Source organism: Meles meles, chromosome 11 (genome assembly GCF_922984935.1).
Source record: "Meles meles chromosome 11, mMelMel3.1 paternal haplotype, whole genome shotgun sequence".
Classification (NCBI taxonomy): domain Eukaryota; kingdom Metazoa; phylum Chordata; class Mammalia; order Carnivora; family Mustelidae; genus Meles; species Meles meles.
Genome location: NC_060076.1, coordinates 9,939,031 through 9,966,316, shown reverse-complemented (window position 1 = coordinate 9,966,316; position 27,286 = coordinate 9,939,031). Strand labels below are relative to the sequence as shown.

The following is a 27,286-nucleotide window of genomic DNA, read 5'->3' as shown; positions in this document are numbered from 1 at the left end:
TCTACGTTTCCCCTACCCGTGGAAGGGGCCCCACGAGTCCCTCCCTGCAGTCCACAGCCTGGAACACCCGCCAGCTCAGCTCTGCTAGTCTGGGCACGTGCGGGGCTGGGGCCTCGCTGCCCACCTGGCCTACGCTGGGCCTCCCGGACATGTGGCTGCTCTGCCTGGCCTTCTGGGTCCTCACTGCCTGCCACACGCCTGGCATTTGATACACGTGACCCTGTCACACAGGTTTGTTACGCCTCCTGAAAGGTGTAATTATCCTAAAGTCTTTCCAGAGGCAAGTAAGACTCACATTTGTTAAGGACTTACTGAAGGCCTAGGGCCCATTAACTACGAGGTCTGGGACCTGACACTGAGTCTATCTGAAAAGGAAGGCGTTTCCCACCCTTCCCACTGACAGCTCAACTGTATTATACGGTCTTGGGGGCCTGCGGCCAGTGATGGCCCCCTCACAGAATCAGAGCCCAATAGGTACCTGGATATGGTTTTTCCCCCGGTAAGCTTTAGAATAACTGGCCATCAAAAATCAAAAAAGCCTATCCTGTGGGGTGAGGCTTTCTTTATAACACTTTCCTCCTACCTTCCTAGAGACCTCAGGGCAATCACGCAGTGGATGGCATTCCTGAGACCTAGGTCCGGCCCCTGTCCTGGACACACGGGAAGGTAGGCTGGTCCTGCTAAGGCTGGCACACCCCACCCCGGGGCCCACACCCCCGCGTCCGGAGGGGCTACCTGCTGCTGGAGCTCCTCCCTCTGCTTCCGCACCTCGTCCAGGGCTTGAGCCATGGCGACACTCACGATTTCTCTTTGGCTCCATTCTTCCTACGATACAGAAAACGGGTAGGAGACTGGGTCTCAAAACTCATTTCAGTTTTGAGCTGCATGCTACCTGAAGCCCATCAAGGATACGGTCTTGCAGGGCCAGATTAACGTTTGTCCTGCTTCTCCAGGCACCCGGGCTGCCCTCTCCCCGCAATGCCTTCTGTACCCCTCCAGGAACTGTCCTGCTGGGCAACCCACTGGCCTCTCTGCAGACAGGCACACTGCAGGGCGTGGTTATCCCCTGGGTCAACCATCAGTTCCTGGGCCAAGGTTAGGGGACCGAGAACCTGAAGAGAAGAGCTGGTCTAATGAAATCAACACAGGCCAAGAAGAAAGGCTCCTAAGCCCAACTGAATGGACTAGGGCAACCCAACTATGGGGAAAAGTAAGAAGCAATTACTGAACTGTAATAGGACAACATGCCACAAACTCAGCAAAATTATCCATTTTATAGGAGAGAAAAAGTCTCTGCGAGGTTGACGTGACCTCTGTTGAGGTCCGACAGCGAGTGGGATAGCCGAGTTGCAAGCCAGCATCTGCCTGAGCTCAGACTCCGCCACCCGGAATATTTCCTGCACGGAGCAGGGCTGCCTCCTCAGCCTTCCCCAGAGCACAGAACTATCTGCTGACGAACACAGCGGTCCTCTTTCCTGCGACAGATGCCAGGCTCACTGCTCAGTCCCCAGCCTTCTCAGGTGCCTTTGTTCTGGTCAGAGAAGTCCGTTTTTCCGGTCAACCCAGGATCGCTGCATTTCCGGGGGTTAGAGCCTCATCGCGCTCCTCCCCGCTCCCACCCTGCAGTCCCAGGTGGTGCTGGCAGGGCGGCAGGACCCACAGGCCCGTCGTGTGGCTACCGACATAAGCACGTGGCTCGGAGCCGGCCGGTCACAGTACTGCAGCCCCTGGCCACATGGCCTGTCCAAGGGGTGGCTCTGTCACCTCACAGGGACCAGAGTTCCTTGTTATATCAGATTCCTTTTTATGAGGTGAAGCCTCAAGGGAGAAGCCCTCTTTCCGGAGCTGGCATGTTGCTGCTGTGGTGATGTCTACTCGATTTGTGGGCCGCGGTGGGCATCGCGGAGAAGCAGGGCCAACAGCTTGGGTGACTGACGGGGTCGGGAACAGCATGGCACAGGAAGAAAAGAGGCCTGAGGCCCCGCACCCCCCGGTTCCTGTCGGACAGGTCTTTCTGGTTCTCTGAGCTACTTATCTCCCCTAGGGACACCTCCCTTTCCACTGAGGCCGGTACCAGGTGGGTCGTGGAGGGAGAGGCCGGCCTCCTGGCCAGGGGCGTTCCGGCTCCTGCCATGGAGTTGTCAGAACTGACCTTCCGTTGAGTCCATCTCTAGTAAAGACGAGAACGGTGGGCGCCTGAATTCAAGAGGAGGGACCCTGTCCTACCCCCAGGCAACACCCCTCATCAGGGGTCGCTCTGTTGACGCAGGAGATGCAGCTCTGAAACCTTGGCCCTGTGGGGGCAGAGGACAGAAGCCTCTTCTGGGGAGAGTGAGAGGGGAGCTCTGACTGCTGATGTTGAGGGGGCCGGCAGGACCGAGCGAAAGAAAGCCAGGAAAGCAGCCGAGGGCAGGAACTGGACTCAAAGCCCCTCCCAGCCAGGCACCCCCCGGGGCACTCCTCCTCGGGTCACACTGGGCCCTCAGGCTAATCCTCTTGAAGGCAAGAGGGAACAGGTTTGGTTTTTTTAAAAAAAAAAAAAAGGAAACTAGATTCCCTCAAGAACCAGCCAGTGAGGGGCCAGCTGGCACGCAGAACGGAGTCCACAGGACTGTGAGGCCCACACTGCGCCACAGAGCCACACCCGGTCCAGGACTGTGGGACTCAGGCCCCGGGCACCGCTCAGTGTGGCGCCTGCCCCCGGGCTCCCAGCCTCCAGCAGCTCTCTGCACCTGGGAATGCCTTCCCTGAGGGAATTCTAAATATGTATGCACCTAAAAATAGTGCTTCCAAACACCTGAAGCAGAGATCCACAGAATTAAAGAGAAAAAGAGACAAATCCATGATCATAGCTGGAAGATTCCGCACGCCGCCCTTACTAACTGATGGAACAGGAAGACAAAAAAGAAAACTCAGAAAACACAGAGATTTGGACAACTTGATCTAAGGGGCACTTAAGAGAATGCTTTCCCCTCACGGCCGCAGGGCGCGGAAATATTTCCCCAGACAGACGACAGGCTGGATCATAAAACAAGCCTCAATAAATATCAAAGAACTGAAATCAGTGTGTGTGTTATCTGACTACAATGGTATAAACTAGAAATCTAAGATATTGAGAACATTCCCCAAGCGTGTGAAAATGAACCACACTTCTAACAAACTGTGCGTGTGTGCTCGTTTTTCAAGTTACTGCCTACCGACCTCGCTCCCCCTTTTATATTCTGCTCTGTCCTGCTATGCCTGGGACTCAGCAAACCCCAATTCTGCTCATCTAGCTGGTTCATATGAGTCTCCGCCAACAGGAGGAGCTCGAGGGAGCCTGGAAGGCACCGGGACAGAGCAAAAGACTTGCTCCCTCCTGTCAGCTTCTGTTTCTGTGAGCAAGGCTGCTTCACGGGGGCAGCAGCAATTTTGTCCTGAGGCATCAGGTTTTCCCCAAGAGTGGGGCTGACTTCATTCTCTGCCTCGTTCCCCCGACACACACCAGGCACCCACTGAACAGCGTCCCTCGCTCAGAGGTCTGTCAGATTTGTGGGGCTCTTTGTCTTAATTCCTAATAATTCCAATTTTTTGGGGAAGACTTTATTAATTTATTTGACAGAGATCACAGGTGGGCAGGGAGGCAGGCAGAGAGCAGCATGGGGAGGGGGTAAGCAGGCTCCCCACTGAGCACAGAGCCCAATGCAGGGCTCGATCCCAGGATTCTGAGACTGTGACCTGAGCTGAAGGCAGAGGCTTAACCCACTGAGCCACCCAGGCGCCCCATAATTCCACCTTCTTCGCTTTGTTCCCTAAGTTGTAGCCATTCTTGCAGTGGCTACCTTTGTGATAGCTTGTAACTCTTTCTGTAAAAACCTTACATGAGAACATAAATTCTCAAATAACTGGTATGGTTCTTTCCCTGACTGGACCATGATGGACCCACTGCAGGGCAGATTTTGTTTCTTCTTGTGTACATTAGTTGCAATGATCATTGCTCCTCATTCTTTCTTACTGCCTTACATCTTACCTGTGTCTATCTAGAATCTTCCTTCACCTGAACGATGCTCTCTAGCACTTCCTTTAGTGCGAATCTGTTGGTGACTAATTCCTTGTTTCTGTTTTATTGGTTTTTCTAGTTCTACTGCCTGCTGTGTCTGGGTATAGATTTTAAAATTTATCCTAGGGGTGCCTGGCTGGCTCAGTTGGAAGAGCATGTGATTCTGGATCTCAGGGTCATGAATTCAAGCCCCACAATGGGGAAAGAGATTACTAAAACAAAATAAATAAACTTTTAAAAAATTAAAAACTGGGTGCCTGGGTGGCTCAGTGGGTTAAAGCCTCTGCCTTCAGCTCAGGTCATGAGCCCAGGGTCCTGGGATCAAGCCCCGCATCGGGCTCTCTGCTCAGTGGGGAGCTTGCTTCCTCCTCTCTCTCCGCCTGCCTCTCTGCCTACTTGTAATTTCCATCTGTCAAAAAAATAAATAAAATCTTTAAAAAAAAAATTAAAAACTAATGCGCACCTGGGTGGCTCAGGCAGTTAAGCATCTGCCTTCGGCTCAGGTCATGATCTCAGGGTTCTGGGATTGAGGCCCTCCTTGGGCTCCCTGCTTGGTGCAGTCTGCTTCTCCCTCTGCCCCTCCCCTGGCTCATGCTCTCTCTCTCCCTCTCTCTCAAATAAATAAATAAATAAACAAATAAATAAATAACATCTTTGAAGAAAATTTAAAAAATGACATTCACCCTACTTGGATTTGTAAGAATCCTCACACCTGTGCCTGTGACTTGACAGCTTTCAGCAGTTTAGAAACTTCTTAGCTATTATCACTTCAGTAATTGCTTTGGTCTCAGAGCGCATGCGGGTTCAGTCAGTTAAGCGTCCAACTCTTGGTTTCTACTCAGGTCATGATTGCAGGGTTGTGAGATCGAGCCCAGCATCAGGCTCTGTGCTCAGCACTGAGTCCACTTGGGATTCTCTCTCCCTCTGCCACTCTCCCTGCTCTCTTCTTCTCTAAAATAAACAGGGACACGTGGGTGGCTCAGTCGGTTAAGCATCTGCCTTTGCGCAGGTAATGATTCCAGGGTCCTGGGATCGAGTCCCACATTGGTCTCCCAGCTCAGCAGGGAATCTGCTTCTCCCCCTCCCTCTGCCCCTGCCCCCAGCTCGTGCCAGCTTTCTCTAAAATAAAAAAAAACTTCACAAAAATTAAATCTTTTAAAAAACTAAATAAAATCTTAAAAAAAATAACTGCTTCAGTCTCACCTGTGCATTCCTTCTGAGCTCCCACTGACCTGGGCTCAGGCACCTCGCAGGATCCTGTCTTTTATCATGCCTTTTCTGTGTTTCATTCGGTCCTTCCTTCCACTTCACTAATTCTCTCGAGTTCTAATTGGCTCTTAAATATATTTTTTTAAAACATATTGTTTTTTAAAATAACTTTCCTGAAATATAACTAACACCGCACGGCGCAATGTGGTGAGTTCGGGTGAAGTCATCACCACCACAAAAACCGTGAAAATACTCATTACCCCCGAAAGCTTCCGTGTGCCCTTTTGGAGTCTATACCATGTTCTTCGTTCCAGCTCCACATTCTCTGGCTCTCACGTTCTAATTTGTTTCCCTTTAAACACTACTGCCTTTTAGAATAATTTCCAAATCTCTGCTGAAATTTTCCATTTTGTCCTTTATACCCTTAAACATAGTGATTTAATATCTGAGCCTCCTAACAGGTCTTCCTCCTTCTCTACTTGCTTCCTTTCCAGAACATTTTTCTACAAAGAGCCAGAGTAATTGTTTTAAAACAAAACATCTCCTTCAACCCTCTCAGGCCCCATCCGTCTTCAGGAGCTTTGTATCGTCGCTCAATGAACTTTGCTGCTCACCAAAACCAAACAGAACAAAACGCCACACAAAACTTCTTCCAGCACTTTTTTGCTTAACCCTCGCAAGTCCTTCCCTGCCGGCCTCCTCCCATCTTGCTCTCCCCCAGCCCACTGAGCGGCAGCCACACTGACCTTTGTGCTGTTCTTGGAACAAACTTAGCTTTTTTCTGCCTCAGAGATTTTCTATTTGCTATATCTTCGGTCTGGACTATTCCCTTCCTGAACATGCACACCACATGACTCAGGGCTTTTGCTCAAATACCACTGTAGCCCTCCCTAACCCCCCTGTTGACAAGAGCCCCCCCCCCCCCACTCTGTCCCTCACTCTGCTTTACTCTCCACAGCATCCAGGACCACTGCTTGGCCGCTGTCTCCAGTTACGGGCTCCACAGTGGGGGAGGTTCTGCCTGTTTTGCTCCTATCCCAGCACTAGAGTGGTTACTATCCATACTCCAATGTCTGCTGAAGGAACACATGGAAACAGCTCGGACCCCAAGGCACAGGCTTCCCACGGTTTGGCGCCTCTGCCCGAGCAGTGGCCTCACGCAGCCGAGACTATTCTGAACGCGGACTTCATGCAGACCCGGAGCAAGGGAAGTTCTGAGAAGGCCTCTGCCAAAAGTCCCAAAAGATCCCTGGGTCATGACCAAGCTGGGCAAGCACTGCGATGATCCATCATCTAAGGGCTCCTTTGAAAGGGGACAGAGGAGCCTGGAGGCCTCCACGGAAGCGGCAGAAACTCTCTTTCCTTTGCCTCCAGTTATGTCCAGGCAGAGACGTGGGCGACGTCTGATGAAAGCGGCGAGTTCTCAGGAGGGAAAGGGACTGTCCGCAGACTGTCCCTTCATCTCTACACATGGCCTTCGACAGAAACGGGTAAGGTCCTTACGACCACTTGAGCCCGTGCTCCCCTGGTCCCACGGGAAAGCTCAATGACATCGGTGCCGACGGCATGACTTTCAGGCCATGTGGACGGTGACCCAGACGGGGAGCGGCTGAGTGAAGTCAGACCAGCATCACTTCGAACTAACGGTGGAACTTGGACAAATGACTTCTCCTCAGAGCCTCAAACGGCATTAATTACAAAATGAGCCTAATTCTTCCTACCATCGTGGGTCACTGAGAGGAATTAACGAGGTGACAATTTCCAGCAAACGTCTAAGAGAACTGTTGAACAAACGCTAGTTCACGCCCTCTCCACTTGGAGGACAGAACGTTCCCTGGGCTGCCCCGAACACACACGTAAAAGACAGGCCACTGCCGTGACACGCTGGCGCCATCAGATAAATACCTTTAGCTGCTTCAGCTCAAGTTGGTGGTGTTGCAAAGAACGTTCACATTCATTCTTACTTTCTTTGAGGGCTGCGTTTTCTTGCTCCAGCTTTCTCTGCAAACGAGAAAAGCACATGTGAGAAGAAAAGGGTTTACCCTCTTTCCCCAGGGCACCATCCTACAGACACGGAACCTTTTTTTAAATTTTTATTTATTTATTTTTAAAAGATTATTTATTTATTTATTTGACAGAGAGAGATCACAAGTAGACAGAGAGGCAGGCAGAGAGAGAGGGAGGGAAGCAGGCTCCCCGCTGAGCAGAGAGCCTGGTGCGGGCCTTGATCCCAGGACCCTGAGACCATGACTGAGCCACCCAGGTGCCCCGACACGTGGGGCCTTTTTAAAATGCACCCCACCCTGTGTGTCACTGCAGGGGCGGGGGGACAAGAATGAGGCAGGGGCAGGAGGAACCGGCCAACACAAGCCTCGCAAGAAGAAACATGGCACCTGACCTGGAAGATGGGGAGCGGGGAGGGGACCAGAGAGAGGGCGAGACCACGCCAGAGGAACCAGAACACTGCGGAGACGTGGCAGGAAGGAGCTGAAGGGGCTGCTCAGGAAATGCCGCCCCGAAGAAAAGCAAAGCCATCTGTTTGGGGTTTGAGCCTTTTTACAGCCAATCTCATGAGCCTTGCTGCAAAGACGAAAACGGCTCCAAAGAGTGGTTCCCTCATTCAGAGGGGGGCTGGTCTTCTCCCGTCAATGCCCTGGCTGCCCAGCAAGCAGGAAGCCAGCGCTCGCAGCCGAGCCTCACCCTCCTCGCCACTCACCGCCTCTTGCTCCGCGGCCGTCTGCTCCGCCACCCGCGCTCTCCCCAGGGCAGCGAGCTGGGCCTCCAGCGTGCGGACGCGCTCCGTGCCCTGCTGCTCCCGAGCCAGCACCTGCTGCTGCGCCAGGCTGCTCTCCCTGTTTGCGGCAGCCTATGGGGGGGAGGACAGGTACCCATGGGGATGACAAGGAACCCCTTCTCTCCCTCAGTGATCCAAAGATGGGTGTCCAGTAGAAACAACTCTCCTTCCTGATCTCTGGTCTGGGTGCTGCTGAGGTCCCCACCTGCAGCTCTGCCTACTGCCCCTGGCCTGTTCAGAAGCTGACATCTGGGACTGGTCTCGGTGCTGGGGGGCACCAGCCAGTCCAAAGACACAGCCCTCCTTCACCCTACTTGTGTGCTCACTTCGACGACTGAGGCTTTTCCTGGGGAGGCAGTGTAGATCTTCAACTTATGATGGGGTTGTGGCCCGATAATCCCATTGTCAAGTTGAAAATATGAAGTCAAAACAAGCATCACAGCTTAGCCTAGCCTAGTTAAATGCTCAGAACAGGGGTGCCCGGCTGGCTCAGTCACTCACTGCACGTGGCTCAATCTTGGGTTCTGAGTCTGAGCCCCACACTGGGTGGAGAGATTATTTAAACATAAAATCTTAAAAAAAAAAATTCTTTTTTTTAAACTGCTCAGAACACTTAGATTAGCCTACAGCTGGGCAAAGCTTATTTTATCCTGAAGTGTTGAACAGCTCATGTTATTTAGTGAATGCTGCGCGCAGAGTGAAAAACAGAGGCTGTACAGGTACAGAACTGGTTGTTTACCCTGTGATCGTGTGGCTGCCTGGGAGACGGGGTTCCCTGCCTCTGGCAGGCACTGAGGGAGAGTACTGGACTGCCCGTAGTTAGCCCAGGAGAAGCTTAAACTTCAAAATTTAAGTACAGTTTCTACTGAAGCCACAGGGATTTTGCATCTCATAAAGTGGAAAAAATCACAGAGCTGAACCACCATAAATCAGGGACCATCTGTATAATACAGCGATGATAAACAAGGACTCTGACCTAAGAAAGTGAGGGTTTTGCCATTTACTAGCTGGGAGACCACGACCACTGGGTTATTGATCCAGTTTTTCCGAACCAGCATCATCTAGAGAATGAGGCCAGCTGCACGCAGCCCTCAGGTCTGCAGCAAGGACTGAGTGAAACACGGGCAGGATACTCAGCACAGCGGCTGGAACGGCAAACATACAATAAATACTGTTTCTAGCTTTCTAGTTTCTAACCCAACACCCCATGTGGGGCTGCGACGCTGGCCAAGCCCTTGCCATGTTCTCCCCAGAGCTGGAACCTGTTCTCCGCAGCCCTAGCTTCGAGCCACCCCTCTAACAGCCCCAGACCGAGGCTGGGCCCTCTGGCCAGCTGTCAGAGGGGAACTGGTCAGGCTCCACCTCTTGGGGTAACCGGGCTCCGCCAGCGGGTCCTGACTCGATCCACACGCACCGCCCACCTGCTCACACCCAGCGCCACAACCGTACTGAAGGTCGGGTCCAGCTCCCTCAGCAGAGCAAGTTGGGGCAGCGGCAAAGGCGTAAAGAGCAAGCACTGGGGGCCCAGAACCACTTACAAGCTCCTGAATCCGAGCCTCCTGGGCCGCCACGACATCTCCGCTGTGCTTCAGCTTCTCCTCCGACACCAGCAAGCTCTGCTCGAGTTCCTTCACCTGAGGGGGGAAGAGAAGCCTTCTTTCATTCAAAAGAAGCTGAAGCGTGGTAACAAATGGCTTTAAAAAATCAAATCCGTTTACGTTGTAAAACGGGTACATTACAGAAAAGTTTTAAATTAGAAAAAAGACGCTGATACATCTATCATTCTGCAACGCCACCAGACTAACATCTTTACCTCTGGTGTATTTTTTTTTTTAAAGATTATTTATTTATTTATTTGAGAGAGATCACAAGCAGACAGAGAGGCAGGCAGAGAGAGAGGGAAGCAGGCTCGCTGCTGAGCACAGAGCCTCATGTGGGACCTGATCCCAGGACCCTGAGACCATGACCTGAGCCGAAGGCAGAGGCTTAACCCACTGAGCCATCCACGCGCCCCTTCTCTGGTGTATTTTTATGACTTTTTTTTTTTTTAAACAACTCTGTACACAGCTCTAGGAAAACTTTGCATTTTTCCTCCTCACTCAAGGTTCCTTCTGCGTCCCCACGTGTTCTTTAGAACTCAGATCGTTTCTCTCAAGGACACCTCACGATCCACTGAACCACAGCTGCCGGTGCTAGCCCCGCGTGGCTCCCGCTTGCCCATCTGAGACATTGCATTAGTGAACGTTCTCACCCAACATTCGGTGACCTGGTTTGAGCCACTTCCTTAGGACACATTCCCGGAAGTGGGATGACTGCTCGTGGCACAAACTTTCACTCATTCCACAGACATCAGCCCGTCTGACTTGGCACTGGGCCGTGCGGCCAGCCCACGGACAGGACCACACCTGGTCCACCCCACTGGATGTGGCTCTCCAACGGGGCATTCTGATCGGGTTCGAGCCATCTTTGCCCATCTCCCTGGTAAAGTCCTCTTGTTTGCTGAATAAGGTCCAACCTTGAGGAAGTTTATTATTAAAACATGAACACAAGGGAGGTTACAGCTTTGTCAAGGGGAAGTAGGTACCGAATGAGGGAAGGATACTTTCAGGTCTCATGGTTCCTCATAAACATTCACATGGAAGACTGAGCTGAAGCAGCTCCCGGAGAATGCCATATTTCCACAGAGAAGGACAGTAATGTTACTCATCCAGGATCACGAATTTTATTAGTGGTAGAGCCAGAACTGAAGCCTAGTTTTTTAAAGTCCTGGGTTCAGAAAACAGCTACCCAAGTCTCAACTTGGAGGAAGCGCTCAAGAAAGATTCAGATCCTCCAGAGATTAAGCACAGAGTTATAATATGACCTGGCAATCCCACTCCTGGGTACAAACCCAAGAGAAATGAAAGTAAAAGCTCACACAAAAACCTTATTCATAGCACTATGCTGATGTTTATTATTCACAGTAGCCAGAGGGTGGAAATAACCCAAAAAACTATTGACAAATGAAGGAGTTGGGGGCGCCTGGGTAACTCAGTAGGTTAAGCCTCTGCTTTGGCTCAGGTCATGATCTCAGGGTCCTGGGATTGGGCTACTACATCGGGCTCTCTGCTCTGTGGGGAGCCTGCTTCCCCCTCTCTCTCTGCCTGCCTCTCTGCCTACTTGTGATCTTTCTGTGTCAAATAAATAAATAAAATCTTTAAAAAAAAAGACAAATGAAGGGATAAGCAAAACATGGTACATATAAAGGAATGAAAGCTTTTTTAAAAAAAAACTTATTCAGCTCTGGGGCACCTGACTGGCTCAGTGGTACAGCATGTGACTCATGATCTCGGGGTCATGAGTTCGAGCCCCATGTGTGGTGTAGCGTTTACTTAAAATTAAAAAAAAAAGGCTTAGTCAGCCTTAAAAAGAATGAAATTCGGACACATGCTACAACAAGAATGAACCCTGAAGACATATGTCAAGTGAAATCAGCCAGACACAAAAGGCCACATACTGCATGATTCCACTAATATGAAATTACTAGAGTTGTCAGATTTATAGGGACAGAAAGGAGAATGGTGGTTGCCCGGGCTGGGGGTGGGAGAGAGTGGGAAGTTAGTATTTAATGGGGACAGAATTTCAGTTTGAGAAGATGAATACATTCTGGAGATGACGGCGGTGATGGCTATACGACAGTGTGAATGTGCTTTATCCCACTGAGCTGTACCCTAGAAATGGCTGAAATGGTAACTTTTATGTCACGTATATTTTATTGCAATAAAAAGATATTCAGAAACAGAACTGAATTCTCATAAAACAAAGCAAGCTATACTGAGAAATACAGAGCTTCAGGCATTTTTATTAGGAGACGAGTATTTAAAAATGAGCTAAGTATTTGCTCTGGTCTGAGGGATTGCGTGCCCCCATATTCACGTGGAAGTCCTAAGACCGGAAGTGACGATGTGACGGTAACAGGAGGTGGGGCCTCTGGAGGGGCCTAGGTGATGAGGGTGGAGTCCGCACGGTGGCATCAGGGCCCTTATGAACGAGGCCCCACAGAGATCCCTTACCCCTTCCACCACTTCACCCTCACCCAGCTGGCAAACAAACAAATGGCTGGACAAGGCAGCCACGCAGATGCAGAACCCCACATGCGCTCTGGGGGAGTAGAGCATGGGGCAGCCCCTGCAGGAATGTTCTTGTCTTACTTAGTCCCATTAGGTCCCATGCATTCTCTGTCCTGGAGGTGACAGGGACAAGGCTGTTGGGTGCAGTGTAGCCTGTGGGGAGAGGGGGGCGGCAGCCGCGGCAAGCTGGATGTCCGGCATCTGGTGGGTAGCCACCAGGTAGGGCAGCGAGCACAGTGACATGGACAGGGACCCAGCAGAGTGGGTGGGGACCGTGTGCGCAGCACTGCAGCGCTTACGTAACTCGCACACGTGCGCACACAGCAAGGCCGCCCACTTTAAGGTACACACAGATCCCCACACACAAGGATCTGTATCCACCCATCAGAATGGGTTCCTGTGGGAGGGAAGGGAACGAGGATAGAAGGGAATAAGCAAGAGAACAATGTTATGAGGAACCATGGTGGCGATGAGGCAAGAATGAAGGTAACACGGGCCTGCGGAAGTTAAGAGCCAAAACAGTCCCTTCCAAAGGAAACCTCTGAGCTCAGCGGATTCTCCCCCAGTGATGTCTGACCAGGCTACCACCCAGACACAGAAATCCCTGCGAGTGACGTCAGTACCCGAGTCTCCAGGACGTCAATGGCCTTGGCCTGGCTGCTTCTGGCTGCCAAGAGCTGCTGTCTGGTATCCTCCAAATTCTGCTCAGCAACAGTTTTCTGTAAGTTGAAAGAAGAGTAAATGGAAACAGTCATTTTTCCACTGAATGCTTGTTGATGTCTACTATAGACTGTGATTTGTTCGAGGCACGGGGGACACAAAGGCATTAAAAATAAAGCCGAGATAAAAATGCACACATCACGAAGTACACATAGATAAATTTGACATACTCCTTTGACCTTGAGCCTGAGGCAAAGACTAACAAAAAAACTAAGAGAGTGCAATTAGTGCCTGCGAAGCTGCCTAGAGCAGGCCACTCACTACCTCAGGAAAGTGGGTGGCTTCCTAATTCACAGGTGGCCTGGGGTGGGTGGAGGGGGAGTACCCAGGCAGAGTCATGATCAGTGGAGTCGTGAAACAGCCTGGGACATTCGGGGAGCTACAACTTGCAAAAAGCTATAGCCATGGTGGATTCAGGTCAAGAAATAAGACTAGAAAGTCAGGCAAAGGGGTAGATCATGGGAACCTTTTTATGCTGCAGAAAAGATTCTGAATTTAATTCGGTAGGCAATATTTTTTAAAGTGGGGTTGTCCACACGCTGGTTAGATTACCTTGGTGAGGGAGGTAGGTGGTTGTTAAACTTGAGGTCTAACATCCAGCCTACTGAAAACGGGATTCCTGGAGGCAGGAACAGACTCTATACAAAGTGCCCGGGTACCTCCCGTGCACACTAAGCTTTGTAGTAATGACGACGGCCCAATACTAAGGACCATGATATTAAGAGCTGAAATACACAAAGACCCTACTATGTTTCTGAGTTTCATTCCACACACTTCACATATTGTAGCTCCTTGAATCCTAACAATTCGATTGCTTGGTCCAATTATCCACCCTACTTCACAGAGGAGAAAACACAGATTCAGTTACTCGCTCTAAGTCACCAATTAGTACGTAGAAGATGCGAGATACAAACCTAGGTAGTTTGATTCTAGAAATCAATTTACACTCCAAACCCAAGCTAGACACACTGTAGGCTGCAGGGGAGCTGCGGAAGAAGGTTAAGGGAGCGAGGCGGCCAGGAACAGCAGCTCGGCAGTGGGCGCGGAAGACTGCCTCGGGGGTGAAGGAGGAGACTGCGGCTGCCTAGGCCAGTCTGGAGACCCTGCTCTGGACTAGCCCAGACTTGCTGGAAGCCCTGAAGTACAACCCTGGCCGTGGAGATGGAGATGTTTAGCTGAAACGAAGACAGTGAGGATCTAACCTAGGCCCAAGGTCTTGGCTTTGTCACCTTTGTCACGGTGAGGTCAGCCACTGGGATACAAAGAGGACAAGGAGCAGAATACGGGCAGAGAACGGGCTCAGGCCTGATGAGAAGGCAAGCTCATCTACACCACTGGGGAAAAGGCCAGTCTGCTCGACAGCTCGCTCAGGAAAGGGGGGTCTCCTCACTGCCAAAGGCGACTCTTGCTCACGCCACAGGCGGACAGTGACGACTGGCAGGCAGCCGATGGAAACCACGTGTGGAAGAGAACGGGGTGCTAGGATAAGACAGCCCGAGTGGCATAAGTCACCAGCTGGGTGATGCCACTCGTTCCTGACATCTCTGAATGAAGCCCTCCTTTTGCTGAGGAAAACGTGGCACACACAGCTGACAGGTGGCTGTTTTTGCCGTAAGCAGGACAATCAGAAGTTGGGGGGAGTGCTCTTCTCTCCCAGCTGCTTGTGGCCCTCCTGGCTCTGTGGCTCTGGGACTGTAGGAAACCTCCAGGATTCCCACCCCATCCCCAGCTACCTCTTTCAGCAGTTCTTGCACGTGTTCTTCTCCTGGTAAGTTCTGCTCTAGTCTCTTTTCCAAAGACGTGACCTTCTCCTGCAAATGGGTGATGAGGATCTCCTTCTCTTGAGTCTCAGCAGTGGCCTACAAGTGAAAGCAGAGATTACATCACACTATAACCCCTTTCTCCCTCCCACTTCCTGTCTCCTCTTGGACCATCACGTTTCCCCAAAATTCTGTTCTCAACTGCCTCTCAGAAGAACACACAGCTCTGAAATCTTCCTTGAAAAGGGACACAGAAGGGGCACCTGGGTGGCTCAGTGGATAAGCCGCTGCCTTCGGCTCAGGTTATGATCTCAGGGTCCTGGGATCGAGCCCCGCATCGGGCTCTCTGCTCCGCAGGGAGCCTGCTTCCTCCTCTCTCTCTGCCTGCTTCTCTGCCTACTTGTGATCTCTGCCTGTCAGATAAATAAATAAAATCTTAAAAAAAAAAAAAAAAGAAAAGGGACACAGAAGATGCCAGACCAGAACCCAGCAGCACCCCGGCATCCGTTCAGACCTAGTGCAGCAAGAGGCAATCACTCTTTCAACTAAGCAATGGATGATGTGGGAAAGAACAAGGCTATGACCTTAGTGGAGTGCAGCCAAGCGCCTGAGAAGATGCTCCTCTCCTTTAAGACGACCCGTTTGTCCTGCCGTGGTCTACTTCCCCTACTCTCACTAAGCACACGTTGAATTCTACTAATCCGTCGGACAGGACCTACACCTCTAGCCCAGATGCTGAACTTGGCAGAGGTAATCCCACTCAAGAAGGTCCCCACAAGGCCTACAAATGGTCAACAGAACAATGTACCTGGAAACGTACCGGGTGAAGCAGTAATGAACCCAACGCCGGTGACTGAAGGGCTAAGAGAGAACTTCTAAACCACAGGACCATATTCGCGCTGGCTCCCAGCACAGGAATCAGGGCGGGGCCACTGCACACCTCACACCTGGGCCCCAAACGAACAGCCATCTACTTTATCTCAGGCTCTCTCGGGCAATGACGGTGGTGGCGGCAGCTCGGGACTTGGTTCCTCGGATACGAATCTTTCAGTGCTGCTCAACGTCCAAGCAAAGGACCCAGGAAACTTTGATTACACAAGTTCTTAGATCCCCAGTGGTCTTTGCATCCACTGAAGATGCTCATTCTCCTCTCCAAAACACAAAAAGGTTGTATAGGGGATGGCTGGGTGACTTCGTTGGTTAAGTGTCTGCCTTCAGCGTGGGTCATGATCCCGGGGACCTGGGATTGAGCACCGCATTGGGCTCCCTGCTCAGTGAAGAGTGTGCTTGTCCCTCTCCCTCTGCCCCTCCCCTCAGCTCATGCTCTCTCAGGAAAAAAAAAAAAAGTCTAAAATAAAAAAAATTCCTATAGCATCAACATCTTACTGTGAAGACCTTTGCCTCCTCACAGGCACTCTGCTTCCTCACTTTATGCTTCTGTTGATGTATCCTGAGCTACAGACTTTTACGTTCAGCTTGGAACCCAGCCAAGCTCTCCTCAGAATAAAATGTAGCAACTCGGGCTTAGGGTTTTAGGATGAAGCACTTGCCATTCTAAATTCTCACAGAGGGGCACATGGGTGTCTCAGTGGGTTAGGCGTCTGACTTCGGCTCAGGTCATGATCTCAGAGTCTTGGGTCTGAGATCCAGACCCAGGATCTGCATCAGGCTCCTCACTCCCTGCTGTCCCCCTTGCTCTGCCCTTCTCCTACTCGTGCGCGTGCGGGTCTGTGCATACGCGCGCATGCATGTACGGTCTCTCTCTCTCTCTCAATAAAATCTTATACAAATAATTCAAATAACAAATAATAATGGAAGAGCGTATAGGCAGTAGTGAGTTCCAGAGACTGAACTCTCTAGATTCAAGTTTCCATAATTCAGTAAACTTTTATCAAGTCTACACTGCGTGTAGTCTTCTGAGGATACAACCAGACGAAGTTCCGGACCCACGGAAGCAAGGGCGCTGGTGGTAAAGACCCATATACACACAAACAGTTATGAAACAATACAGTCACGCTGCAACACAGGGACAGACGAGGTGCTCTGTCAGAGTCAGGAGGGATTAACTGCGGAAATCGGCTCAGACCTCCCGACTAGGTAAGTCCAGGGAGAAGGGGGCTGGGGCAGAATGAGCCTTCTGGGTACAGTGCAGCACCTGCAAAGAGGGGAGGGCCAAGTTCAGCATGACTAGGAAACTAGGAGAAGAGGTAAAGACAACTCCAAGTCTGTAACTCAGCAGCCTGGTGAAACCATACCACGACACCAAACAGAGAAGACAGGGAGAGAGAATGTAGTGGGAAGAAAAACAGTTTGGCCATGACGGCCAGTCATGGTGGGTCTCTCACTAACAATGCAATCTCCTAATGCGGAGCAGGGTAGGGCAGCAGCAGCCGGAGTGTGCAGAGCATGAGGAAGCACTGCCCATGCACCTGGTCCTTAAGACAGCCCTTTACTGTGTCCATTTATAAGGACTCTGAAGCTTAGGAACTAGCCCAAAGGCACGGGCCAGTGATAAATTAAAGATTCAAATTCAGGTCTTCTGGAGCCAAAGTCTGTATTCATTCTACCACATATCTATGCGAACTTGAGAGATACAGGTGACTCTACAGTGAAAACCAAAGTTTTGGTGTTAGGCAAAGTTAGGGACAGAAAAAGAATCGGTCACCAATTTCCATTTAGTCTTCTTGTACACCATATCCCATATGAAACTGCCCTCTCCACTCTGGGTGCTTTACTTCAGGCCCCCAACACCTTATATGCTACAGCTAACATTATCCTTAATGGTGAGAAACTCAAAGCTTTTCCATTAAGATCACGTACAAGGCAAGGATGTCCCCTCTCATCAATCCTTTCCAATACTGTATTAGAAATCCTTGCTAATGTAATCAGACGAGAAAAGGAAATACAAGTACATAGACTGGGAAGAAAACCTAAAATTGTCTTTGTTAGTAGATGACATGATCATTTATCTAGAAAAATCCAAGCAAGTTGGCAGAAAACTCCCAGAAATAACAAGTGGTTACACAAAGGTTGCAGGATACAAGGTTGTTATACAAAGGCAACTGCTTTCCTATATACCAACAATAAGTAAGTGGAATATAAGATTAAAAAACACAATTACCATTTACATCAGCACCCCCTAAAATGAAATACTTAGGTATAATCTAACGAAATAGGAGGAAGACCTATGTGAGGGACACTACAAAATGCTGACGAATTAAAAAAAAAAACAAAAATGAAAACTAAGTAAATGGATAGTCCATGTTCACAGATAGAATGGCTCAATATTGTTAAGCTATCAGTTCTTCCCAACTTGATCTACAGATTCAATGCAATCCCAATCAAAACCCCAGCGAATTACCTGATGGATACCAATAAAATGGTTTTAAAGTTTCTATGGAGATGCAAAAGACCCACAAAAAAACAATACAATATTGAGGGGGAAGGACAAACTTGGAGGACTGAGGCTACTTGACCTCAAGACTTACATGAAATTGCAGTCATCAAGACAGGATGGTATTGGTGAAAGACATATAGATCAGTGGAAGAGAAGAGAGAGCCCAGAAAGAGACCCCCACAAAGATATTCGGTTGATTTTTGACAAAGAAGCAAAGGCAGTACAATGAAGCAAAGACAGCTCCTCAACAAATGATGCTGGAACAAATGGCATCCACAGGAAAAAAAATGAATCTAGACATAGTGACCTTATATTTTTCCTAAGAATTAACTCAAAATGGATCCAGATAGAACAGTAAAACTCAAAACTATAAAACTCCTAGAAGATAATATAAGGAGAAAACCTAGATGACCATGGGTATAGCAATCATTTGTTAAATATACCACCGAAAAACAATAAATAAATAAACCACCAAAGGCAGGATGCAGGAAGGAAATTACTGATAAGTTAGACTTCATCGAAATTAGAAACTTCTGCTCTGCTAGAGACAATGTCAAGAGAATAAGAAGTCAAGCCACAGACTAGGAGAACATATTTGCAAAAAACTTATCTGGTAAAAACTGCTATCCAAAATATAAAAGAAACTCTTAAAATTCAACAATAAGAAAACAAACAACTCCACAGAACAAGGCAAAGAATAAAAAAGGTGTAAGAATCTGAAACAAACAAAGCCATCATTATTCACAGATGACTGCTACTTAAAAAACTCAAAAAAATCTGTAGACTAGTTATTAACCTTGCAAGAGTTAATAAGTTGCAAAAATAATCAATACATAAAAAGAATAGTTCTCAATATGCCAGCAACAAATATAGAAAGTAATTTTTTATTTTTTTAAAGATTTTATTTATTTATTTGAGAGAGAGAGAGCATGAGAGGAGAGAGGTCAGCAGAAGAAGCAGACTCGCTGCTGAGCGAGGAGCCCGATGTGGGACTCGATCCCAGGACTCCAGGATCATGACCTGAGCCAAAGGCAGTTGCTCAACCAACTGAGCCATCCAGGGGCCCCAAAAAGTAATTTTTAAAATGATACAATTTACAACTGGTATAAAAAAAATAAAGTACCTAGGAATAAATTAAACAGTAAATAACAAATTTTGATGAAGAAAATCACAGAATCTTATACGCATAAAAAAAACAAAAAACAGATCATGTTCTTGGATAAAGAAAACTCACATCATAAAGTAATCACCGGGGGCACCTCTCTCTCTCTCTGCCTGCCTTTCTGTCTACTTGTGATCTCTCTCTGTCAAATAAATAAAATCTTTAAAAAAAAATAATGTAATCACTGCTCTCTAAATGGATCTACAGATTCAATGACATCCAATCAATATCCCAAAAAGTTTTTTTGAGGAGTCCAACAAGCTGCTCTGGTGAAGAACAAGGAGCTAAGAATATTCACAATACTCATAAAAAAGAATTAGGTGAGATTTATCTTATCGACACTAGGACTTGTCCTAATACCATAGCTAGTAAGGTGATGTATAGTATCATGCAAATACCACGGTGGCGTATGCCCCAAAGCCCAGTAATTCCATGTACATTTGGAAACCTGACCTGACAAAGCTGACATTGCAGACTGGCGAGAAAAGAACAGATTTTTCAGTAAATGGTATCATAATTTTTTTTTTTTTTAAGATAAAGATCCCCTTCTCAAAACAAAATCATAGCTTAGGTGTATTAAAGACTTGACTGTAAAAAGCAAAACTATAAAACTTCCTATATAACAATATAGGAAAATAGCATTATGATCCTGGATTAGAAAAGATTTCTTTAAAAAAACAAAAGTGGGGGGCGCTTGGGTGGCTCAGCGGGTTAAAGCCTCTGCCTTCGGCTCAGGTCATGATCCCAGGGTCCTGGGATCGAGCCCCACATCGGGCTCTCTGCTCAGCAGGAAGCCTGCTTCCCCTCTCTCTGCCTGCTTCTCTGTCTACTTGTGACCTCTGTCTGTCAAATAAATAAACAAAAAACCCCACAAAATCTTTAAAAAAAATCACATTGAGGTAATATTTCATATTCACTAGACTGGCAAAAAATTAATGTCTGATAATACACCATGGCAGCAAGGAAACAGAACAAGTCAAGCAATCCCTTATATGCGGCTGTGGGACTGTGTGAATTACTATAGATACTATGGGAAAAAACTAGGCATTATCCAGAAAAGTTGAAAAAGTACAAAATTTTTTAAAAAGATTAAAAAAATTTTTTTAAGTTTTATTTATTTCTTTGACACAGAGAGAGAGAGAGAGAGGGCGCGAGAGTGCACAAGCCGGGGTGGGGGGAGGCAGGCATATGAGAGAGAGGGAGAAACAGGCTCCCCACCGAGCAGAGAGCCTGACGTGGGGATCATGGGACCCTGGGATCATGATCTGAGCCAAAGGCAGACACCCAACTGACTGAGCCACCCAGGCGCCTCTAAAAGATTTATTTTTAAGTAATCTCCACACCCAGGTGCCTGGGTGGCTCAGTTGGTTAAGCGACTGCCTTCAGCTCAGGTTATGATCCTGGAATCCCGGGAGTGAGTCCCACACTGGGCTTCCAGCTCCACGGGGAGTCCACTTCTCCCTCTGACCTTCTCCCTTCTCATGCTCTCTCTCACTTTCCCTCTCTCTCTCAAATAAATAAAATCTTTATTAAAAAAAAAAAAGTAATCTCTACACCCAATGTGGGGCTTGAACTCACAACCCCAAATCAAGAGTCTCACGTTCTACCGACTGAACCAGTCAGGCACCCCAAAGCTTTCCACATCTTAAATGTTCTCTAGAGTAACTTGCACAGATAGATGAAAGTTCACAGCAGCCTTGTTGGTAATAGCAAAAGACCAGAAACACTGCAATGTTGATGGTCAATGGAACAGATACATTTTGGTAACCTCATACTACATCGTTGAAGAAGGAACAAATCACAGGTGCATGACCCATATGCATGTTTTTTAGGAATACAATGTTGGGCACCGAAAGCAAGTTTTAAGAATACGTACAGCATAATTTCTGTAATTTTTAACAAGCATGAGAGACAACAGAAGATATATACAGTTTAGGGATAAAATAATAGTAAAATTATAAAGCAAAAACTAAAAAGGGAACGGAACAGTTTCTAGATTGTTTACAAAAGAAAAAGAAATGGGGCGGAACAGTGAATGGCACATGGGAAAGCCCAAAGGTAAGCATATTCTTTCTAACCTGTGGGTTAGCTACATAGGGGTTCACTGCCTTGTTACACTTGCTACCTGAAATAAATGTTACATCTATTCAATAACGATAAGGACAACAAAAAAACTGACTCAAAACTCATGATCTTCGTGAAAAAACTGTCTTTCCTCTGGCACTCGTAGCCCAATGACTGACACCATCAGCCGCTCAGTTGATCAATCATCACCAAAACCTCCTTTTCTCTTGTTCTTCTCCTACATACATTACATTAGCAAGTGGGTCAGTCTCCTCACGATTTCATAAATCTGTCTACTCCATTATCTTCATCGCCATTCTTGTCAAAGCCTCCATCTCATGCTTGGACAGGTACAAGAGCTTCCTAACTGGAAACCCATTCAATGGTTGCCTCCCCAACCAACCCATTCTTTTCTCACTCAGTGTGCCCTCTCCTCCAGGTCCCTGAATGGGCTCATCTTTCTACTGCCTCAAGGTTTCCGGGTTTATGGTTCAAACTGCTCACTGTTCTTGCTTCAAATTCACTCCCACTGCCCCTCCCCAGCTCGAATGTTACTTCCTCAAGGGAAGTATTGTCCGACTCCAAGGCTAGATCTGACCTGATGCCATTAAAGGATCCCACATCATCCTGTAGTTTTTCCTTCACGGCACACGTCACGGTTTGCAAGGGGTGTACAGACTTCTCTTCGCACAAATCTTACTCTACTGTAATGATGCCGTAAGTCTCTGCTGCACTTGGGACTAGCAGTTCTCAAGGGATGAGGGCAGGGTTGGTCATACCACCCCCACAGGGGGTGTTTTTTCATATGATGGAAGGGCGTGACTGCCAATGCCTACAGGTGCTACGGGCACTAGGAACGCAGGGGCTGGGAAAGCTGAGTGTCCTGCAATGCACGGGACAATCATACGGTACAACTGTTCCATTCAAAATGATGTGAAGAAACACACCGCTGAGAAACACTAGTCTACAATCAATAACAGATATATAACAATAATATATCTTTTATTCTTTATAGTTTCAAGACAGTACAGACCTATAATAGGAGGGAGATAAATGTATGTTGGCCGAATGAATAAATGAATTATAAGGATTACCTTTTTTTTTTTTTTGAAGATTTTATTTATTTACTTGCCAGACAGAGACACAGTGAGAGAGGGAACATAAGGAGAGGGAGAGGGAGAGGGAGAAGCAGGCTTCCCATCAAGCAGGGAGCCCATCTCTGGGCTTGATCTCAGGACCCTGGGATCATGACCTGAGCTGAAGGCAGACGCTTAACGACTGAACCACCCAGGCACGCCAAGGATTATCATTTGAAACAAACTGGATTAGGCCACATCAACCGCAAATGCTACATTTTCTTATGCTCATGGCCCACCGCGTAGTACTTAAAGACAAATCTGAGCAGATCAAATGGCGTGCTTTGAGACTTCCTGCCAGGACAACACTGACCTCTTCTGTTCAGCTGTGGCCGACCACCCATGAGAAGGCAGCCTGGCTAGACTGGGAACTAGGGTCACACAGGCTGCAGGAGAAACATAAGTTTCAGCAGCCACCTTGAGACAGAAATTTCTGACGGATTTAGTTTCTACCCCATTCATGGATCCTAGCAACCCGGATCCACTCCTAGTACTCCACTCACCTTCTGCAGATCCATGGAAAGCTGCTGAATGAACGCTTGGAGCTCTTGTTCCTTCTGCTCCAGGGCTGAAATCTTATTTTCCGCACCTGTGTTTGAAGCTGTCACATGATCTCTTCATTGAAAGAAAGCAGACAATAAACACATTTGGAAATCTCATCTAAGAGACATTCTTCTACAGGAAAAATACAGGTGGTTCTTTGTATGTCAGGGTTGCAAATGCTAGTCACTGGAAGATTATCAATGGAGAAGACCCTTTGGCTCTTTCTGAAGTAGAAGCCCACAGAAAAAATTCCACCCAGGTTTAAGTAAAAAATCGTGATCTCCCTTTGGTTACTCAATAGCTTAGAAAAAAAAACAAATCTGAATCACTTGGCAGGCTTGGAAGCTGAACTTAGGCAGGTGAAGGGGAGGGAGGGTCTCAAGCCCTGGGCAGGTAAGGACAGTCTAGAAGCCCTTGCCAGAACTGAGATCAGAAAGTGTTGCGAAGAGCAGTGGGAGAGGCAGGCAAGCTGTAGCCAGAGCTAACACCGCTTCCCACGGGCCCCACAGACCAAGCAAGAACCTCTGCTCTTCCAGCGCTGAGCAGTGTCTCTGCAATTCTTCTAGCTTCTGGCTCAAGTCTGATGACATCTGACTGGAGGTCATCAACTCCTCCCGGGTGTGACTAAGTTCTCTGGTTCGTGCCTCCAACTCTTGCTCCATTTTCCCCAGACTTTCTTCTTTTTTTAAAAGCTGATACAAAGATACAAAGTTTCACTGGGCCACTACTAAGAAATACTACTGAGACTTATTTTTAAAAATATGGACCAACAAGTAAACTTTCATAACAATTTTGTGGGCTTATAAGGGGCCCAGTAGTAAAAACAGAAAAGGAAAAGGAAGCACATTTCAAGCAGAACTTCCCCACTCTGATAAACTGAAAAATAGACACATATGATTAATATCAAAGACCACTAGGGTATGTTCATCAGCAAGTAGAGAGTGATAACTAGGAAAATCAGAGCAATTAAGCATCTATACAGCACGTAGCTATGAAAATAAAAATGCGTACCATGTGCTTTACTTTACTTAGTTCCTGTTGCTGGAACCCCTCTAATTCATCCATTTCATCCCTCCTTTGGAAAAGATTCAAACTCTGGTTCTTCATTTCCTGTAACTGAGCTGTCAGAAACCTTTTCTCCTATTTGGAGGAAGAAGACATCATCTCAGGCAATGAAGACACCACAAATCCATATTATGTATGCAGAATGCTTTTTAATAAAATCTACAGAAAGTTTTTATTTTTATTCAGCTGGATTATTATTATTTAAGACTTTTTTTTTAATTTTTTCCCCCATTTTATTTATTTTTTTTCAGCATAACAGTATTCATTGTTTTTGCACAACACCCAGTGCTCCATGCAAAACGTGCCCTCCCCATTACCCACCACTTGTTCCCCCAACCTCCCACCCCTGACCCTTCAAAACCCTCAGGTTGTTTTTCAGAGTCCATAGTCTCTTATGGTTCGCCTCCCCTCCCCAATGTCCATAAAGACTTTATTTTTAAGTAATCTCTCCACAATATGGGGCTCGAACTCACGACCCTGAGATCAGGGACTGCTCCCTCCACTGACTGAGCCAGCCAGGTGCCCCCAGAAGATTACTTAATAAAGAAAAATCTTTTAAAAACTCTCTTGTCAGCAGACAATAATAGATAGCAGGAAGCTTTACGGTGATATGACCAATACAGCATTATCTAACTCTAAGTTAAAAATAAATGTGTTTTAAATGATCCAGCTGTGAACAAGGGGAGTAAGAGCAACAACTGCTTGACACTTAAAAGTTCTTAAGTTTGACTAGAAATCGCAGATCCTCATTTTCCCGGTCTGTTCTCAGTGGCATACTGAACTGGATGAGCAACGTGAGTAACTGGAGTAATACCCTGAAAAAATTAGATGCATTTAAGTAGAACTGATGTCAGCAACTTCATTAGGAAGTCAACAAAAATTGGACATGACTGGTGTCAGCAGGTTACAATTTACTAAATGACAGCTTCCCAAGATAGACTCTTTTCAGGACAAACCCTGCTGCTACAGTTTCTAATTCCTGATTGAAAAGAAATCAAAACAGTCTAAAAATAACAGTTCCAAAAATGACAGTGGCTTCAAAGACCTACATAGATGTCTCACTGCTCTTCTGGGTCTAAAATATTTCCCAGTCCCTCTTTGGGCAGGGGAGAGGGGTGGGGATCGCCTTAGCGCACTGACCGTGGTTTTATTTAGTTCAGTCCTGCATGTTTCCTTAACAATTTTAAAAGATAAAATATAGTTCAATGAGAATGTCAACCACTATAATCTTAAGAGTTTCTTTTAAGAAAACTTTAACCTAACCAATACCTCCATATTTAAGAAGACCATCATTAACACCATGTTCAGATTTTTTTAAGCACAAGTTTCTTTGGGAGATAGCTTGACTTTTCTGTAATTCTTTCCTTACAAAAATATGTTCAAGCATTCTTTGATAAATTGATAACTAGATTTGTACAGAACACACAAAGAGAACTGATTTAACTTGGAGTTTTATTCCAAGAATGCAACAACAATAAAACTCATCTGCTTAATAAAATGAACAGTGTGGATATATAAATGTATATATATTTAGAAATGAGTTTTTAATTTCATTTTTCAAAAAGATTTTATTCATTCATTCATGAGAGGCAGAGGGAGAAGCAGGCTCCCTGGGGGGCCCAGTGTGGGACTCAATTGCAGGACCCTGAGATATTGACCTGAGCCGGAGGCAGACACTTAACTGACTGAGCAACCCAGGTGGCCGAACAGTAAATATATTTTGCAACTGAATTTATCAATCTAAGAAATAATTTTTTACCATGAAGAGTAATTGAGGAGTATTTGATGAAAACAAAAAATGAATTAGGTAGCAGCATATAATTTGGGCTGAGGGAGCGGACTTTTAAAATGTTTTTCTAACTATAGGCTTGAAATTTCATCTTCCTGTTCATGTCTGGGAGCCAGGAATACATTACATTAACACCGACACAGTGTTACACAAACTATGGTGCTAGTAATCAATTTTCCTCGTCTGTGTTTAGCCAAGAAATGCTCTTATCTGCTCAATGCTGAGCCTTGAAAAATGCCCCCCTTCCCCACTGCCTCCTCAAAAAGTATTCCTAACATTACCACAGTGCCAATTAGGGCCCCAGCAGGAAACAGATGGCAGTCTTGAATTGGGTATTTTGAGAAGAGTTTAATAAAGGGACTTTTGAAAGCTGTGGGTGGGTAAGAAAGCACAAAGCTAATGTGCTAGTAACAGTTGGGCAGGAAGGGGCAAAGGGATGTAGAGGTTACAAGAGACCCAGGAATATCCAACTAAAGCTGTGACCTTTGGCCATGGGATACAACTAACCCGAAGGGATGCCACATGGAGAAGGCTGGAGGAATAAATCCCGGCCACCCACAGTTCCTGTGGAGTTCCCCACTGGCAGAACCCAGTTGGAAACCAGAGGGCAATGCAGCCCGGTTGACGCAGTTTCCATCAGACTCCGGGGACACAGAGAAAGGTAAGAGAAGGGAGGGGAGGAGAGTGGGAGGGCAAACGAAAGACATCCAGCATGGCCCTCAAGCAAGGGCAGCCATGAGTGTTTCAAGTCTGTCAACTCAGCCAGCACCCCAAGTCTAAGAGGTGGTCGAGCTATCTGTACACTGGGTACCGGAAAAGCCATTTTCCAACCCCTGAGGAGAGGCCAACATTCATACTGAGATAAAAATAAAAGATGAACTAACCTTTTCAAGCTGATCCATTTTTTCTGACCATTCCTAAAATAAAACAACAAAAAAGTACAGTTTCCAGGGAAGAGTATCAGTAACATAAGGTTTTCAAAAAACAAAACAACCTAACTCCCCTGCAAAGTAAGCAAGCGACCAATCAAAACAGCAAATAAAAAACCCCATAAAGTTGGCTGAGTATTAAGAGAACCAAGAGTCCTAAAAGGAGAAGAAAATGAATTTTATAGAAACTTCTAGAACACAAATATAAACCCGCAGATTTTTACTAAGCGGAGCACCCAACAAAGCTGTAGTGTGGTGTTCTGATGCAGCTTTTCACTTTATTCCTAAGTGTTTTTCTATGAACACTATTATTATCTCTTGGGAGTGGGTAGATTGGGCAGCTGAGTTGGTAACTATAATTGATATTTAGAAATTAATTTAATGAAGGTAAGAGGGACTGTCCTCACCAGCCCCTCATAATTATTTCCCTTTTTATCTTGATTTTACCAATATGCTTTATGCCGTCTGGTATATGATGCCCTTATTTACAAATCACAGGAGGAAAAAAAAAAAGCCATATTCCAAGCGCCTACAATCAGAATTCACCAATTTTAGATGATATCATCATTT

At 47.0% G+C, this 27,286-nt stretch overlaps 1 protein-coding gene across 2 annotated transcripts in view; it reads right to left on the bottom strand.

The window, feature by feature from the left end:
• The window catches only part of GOLGA1 (golgin A1), a 47,384-nt gene that overhangs the window by 8,723 nt on the left and 11,375 nt on the right, over positions 1–27,286 (bottom strand). For both annotated transcript variants that reach the window (XM_046022565.1, XM_046022566.1), the window contains exons 7-16: positions 26,672–26,704; positions 23,945–24,073; positions 23,456–23,625; positions 22,894–23,005; positions 14,605–14,730; positions 12,775–12,870; positions 9,581–9,676; positions 7,965–8,114; positions 7,154–7,249; positions 736–825 (exon numbers count right to left, since the gene is read on the bottom strand). In XM_046022565.1, coding sequence (XP_045878521.1) covers positions 736–825; positions 7,154–7,249; positions 7,965–8,114; positions 9,581–9,676; positions 12,775–12,870; positions 14,605–14,730; positions 22,894–23,005; positions 23,456–23,625; positions 23,945–24,073; positions 26,672–26,704 — 1,098 coding nt within the window. The remainder of the gene's footprint in view (positions 1–735; positions 826–7,153; positions 7,250–7,964; positions 8,115–9,580; positions 9,677–12,774; positions 12,871–14,604; positions 14,731–22,893; positions 23,006–23,455; positions 23,626–23,944; positions 24,074–26,671; positions 26,705–27,286) is intronic.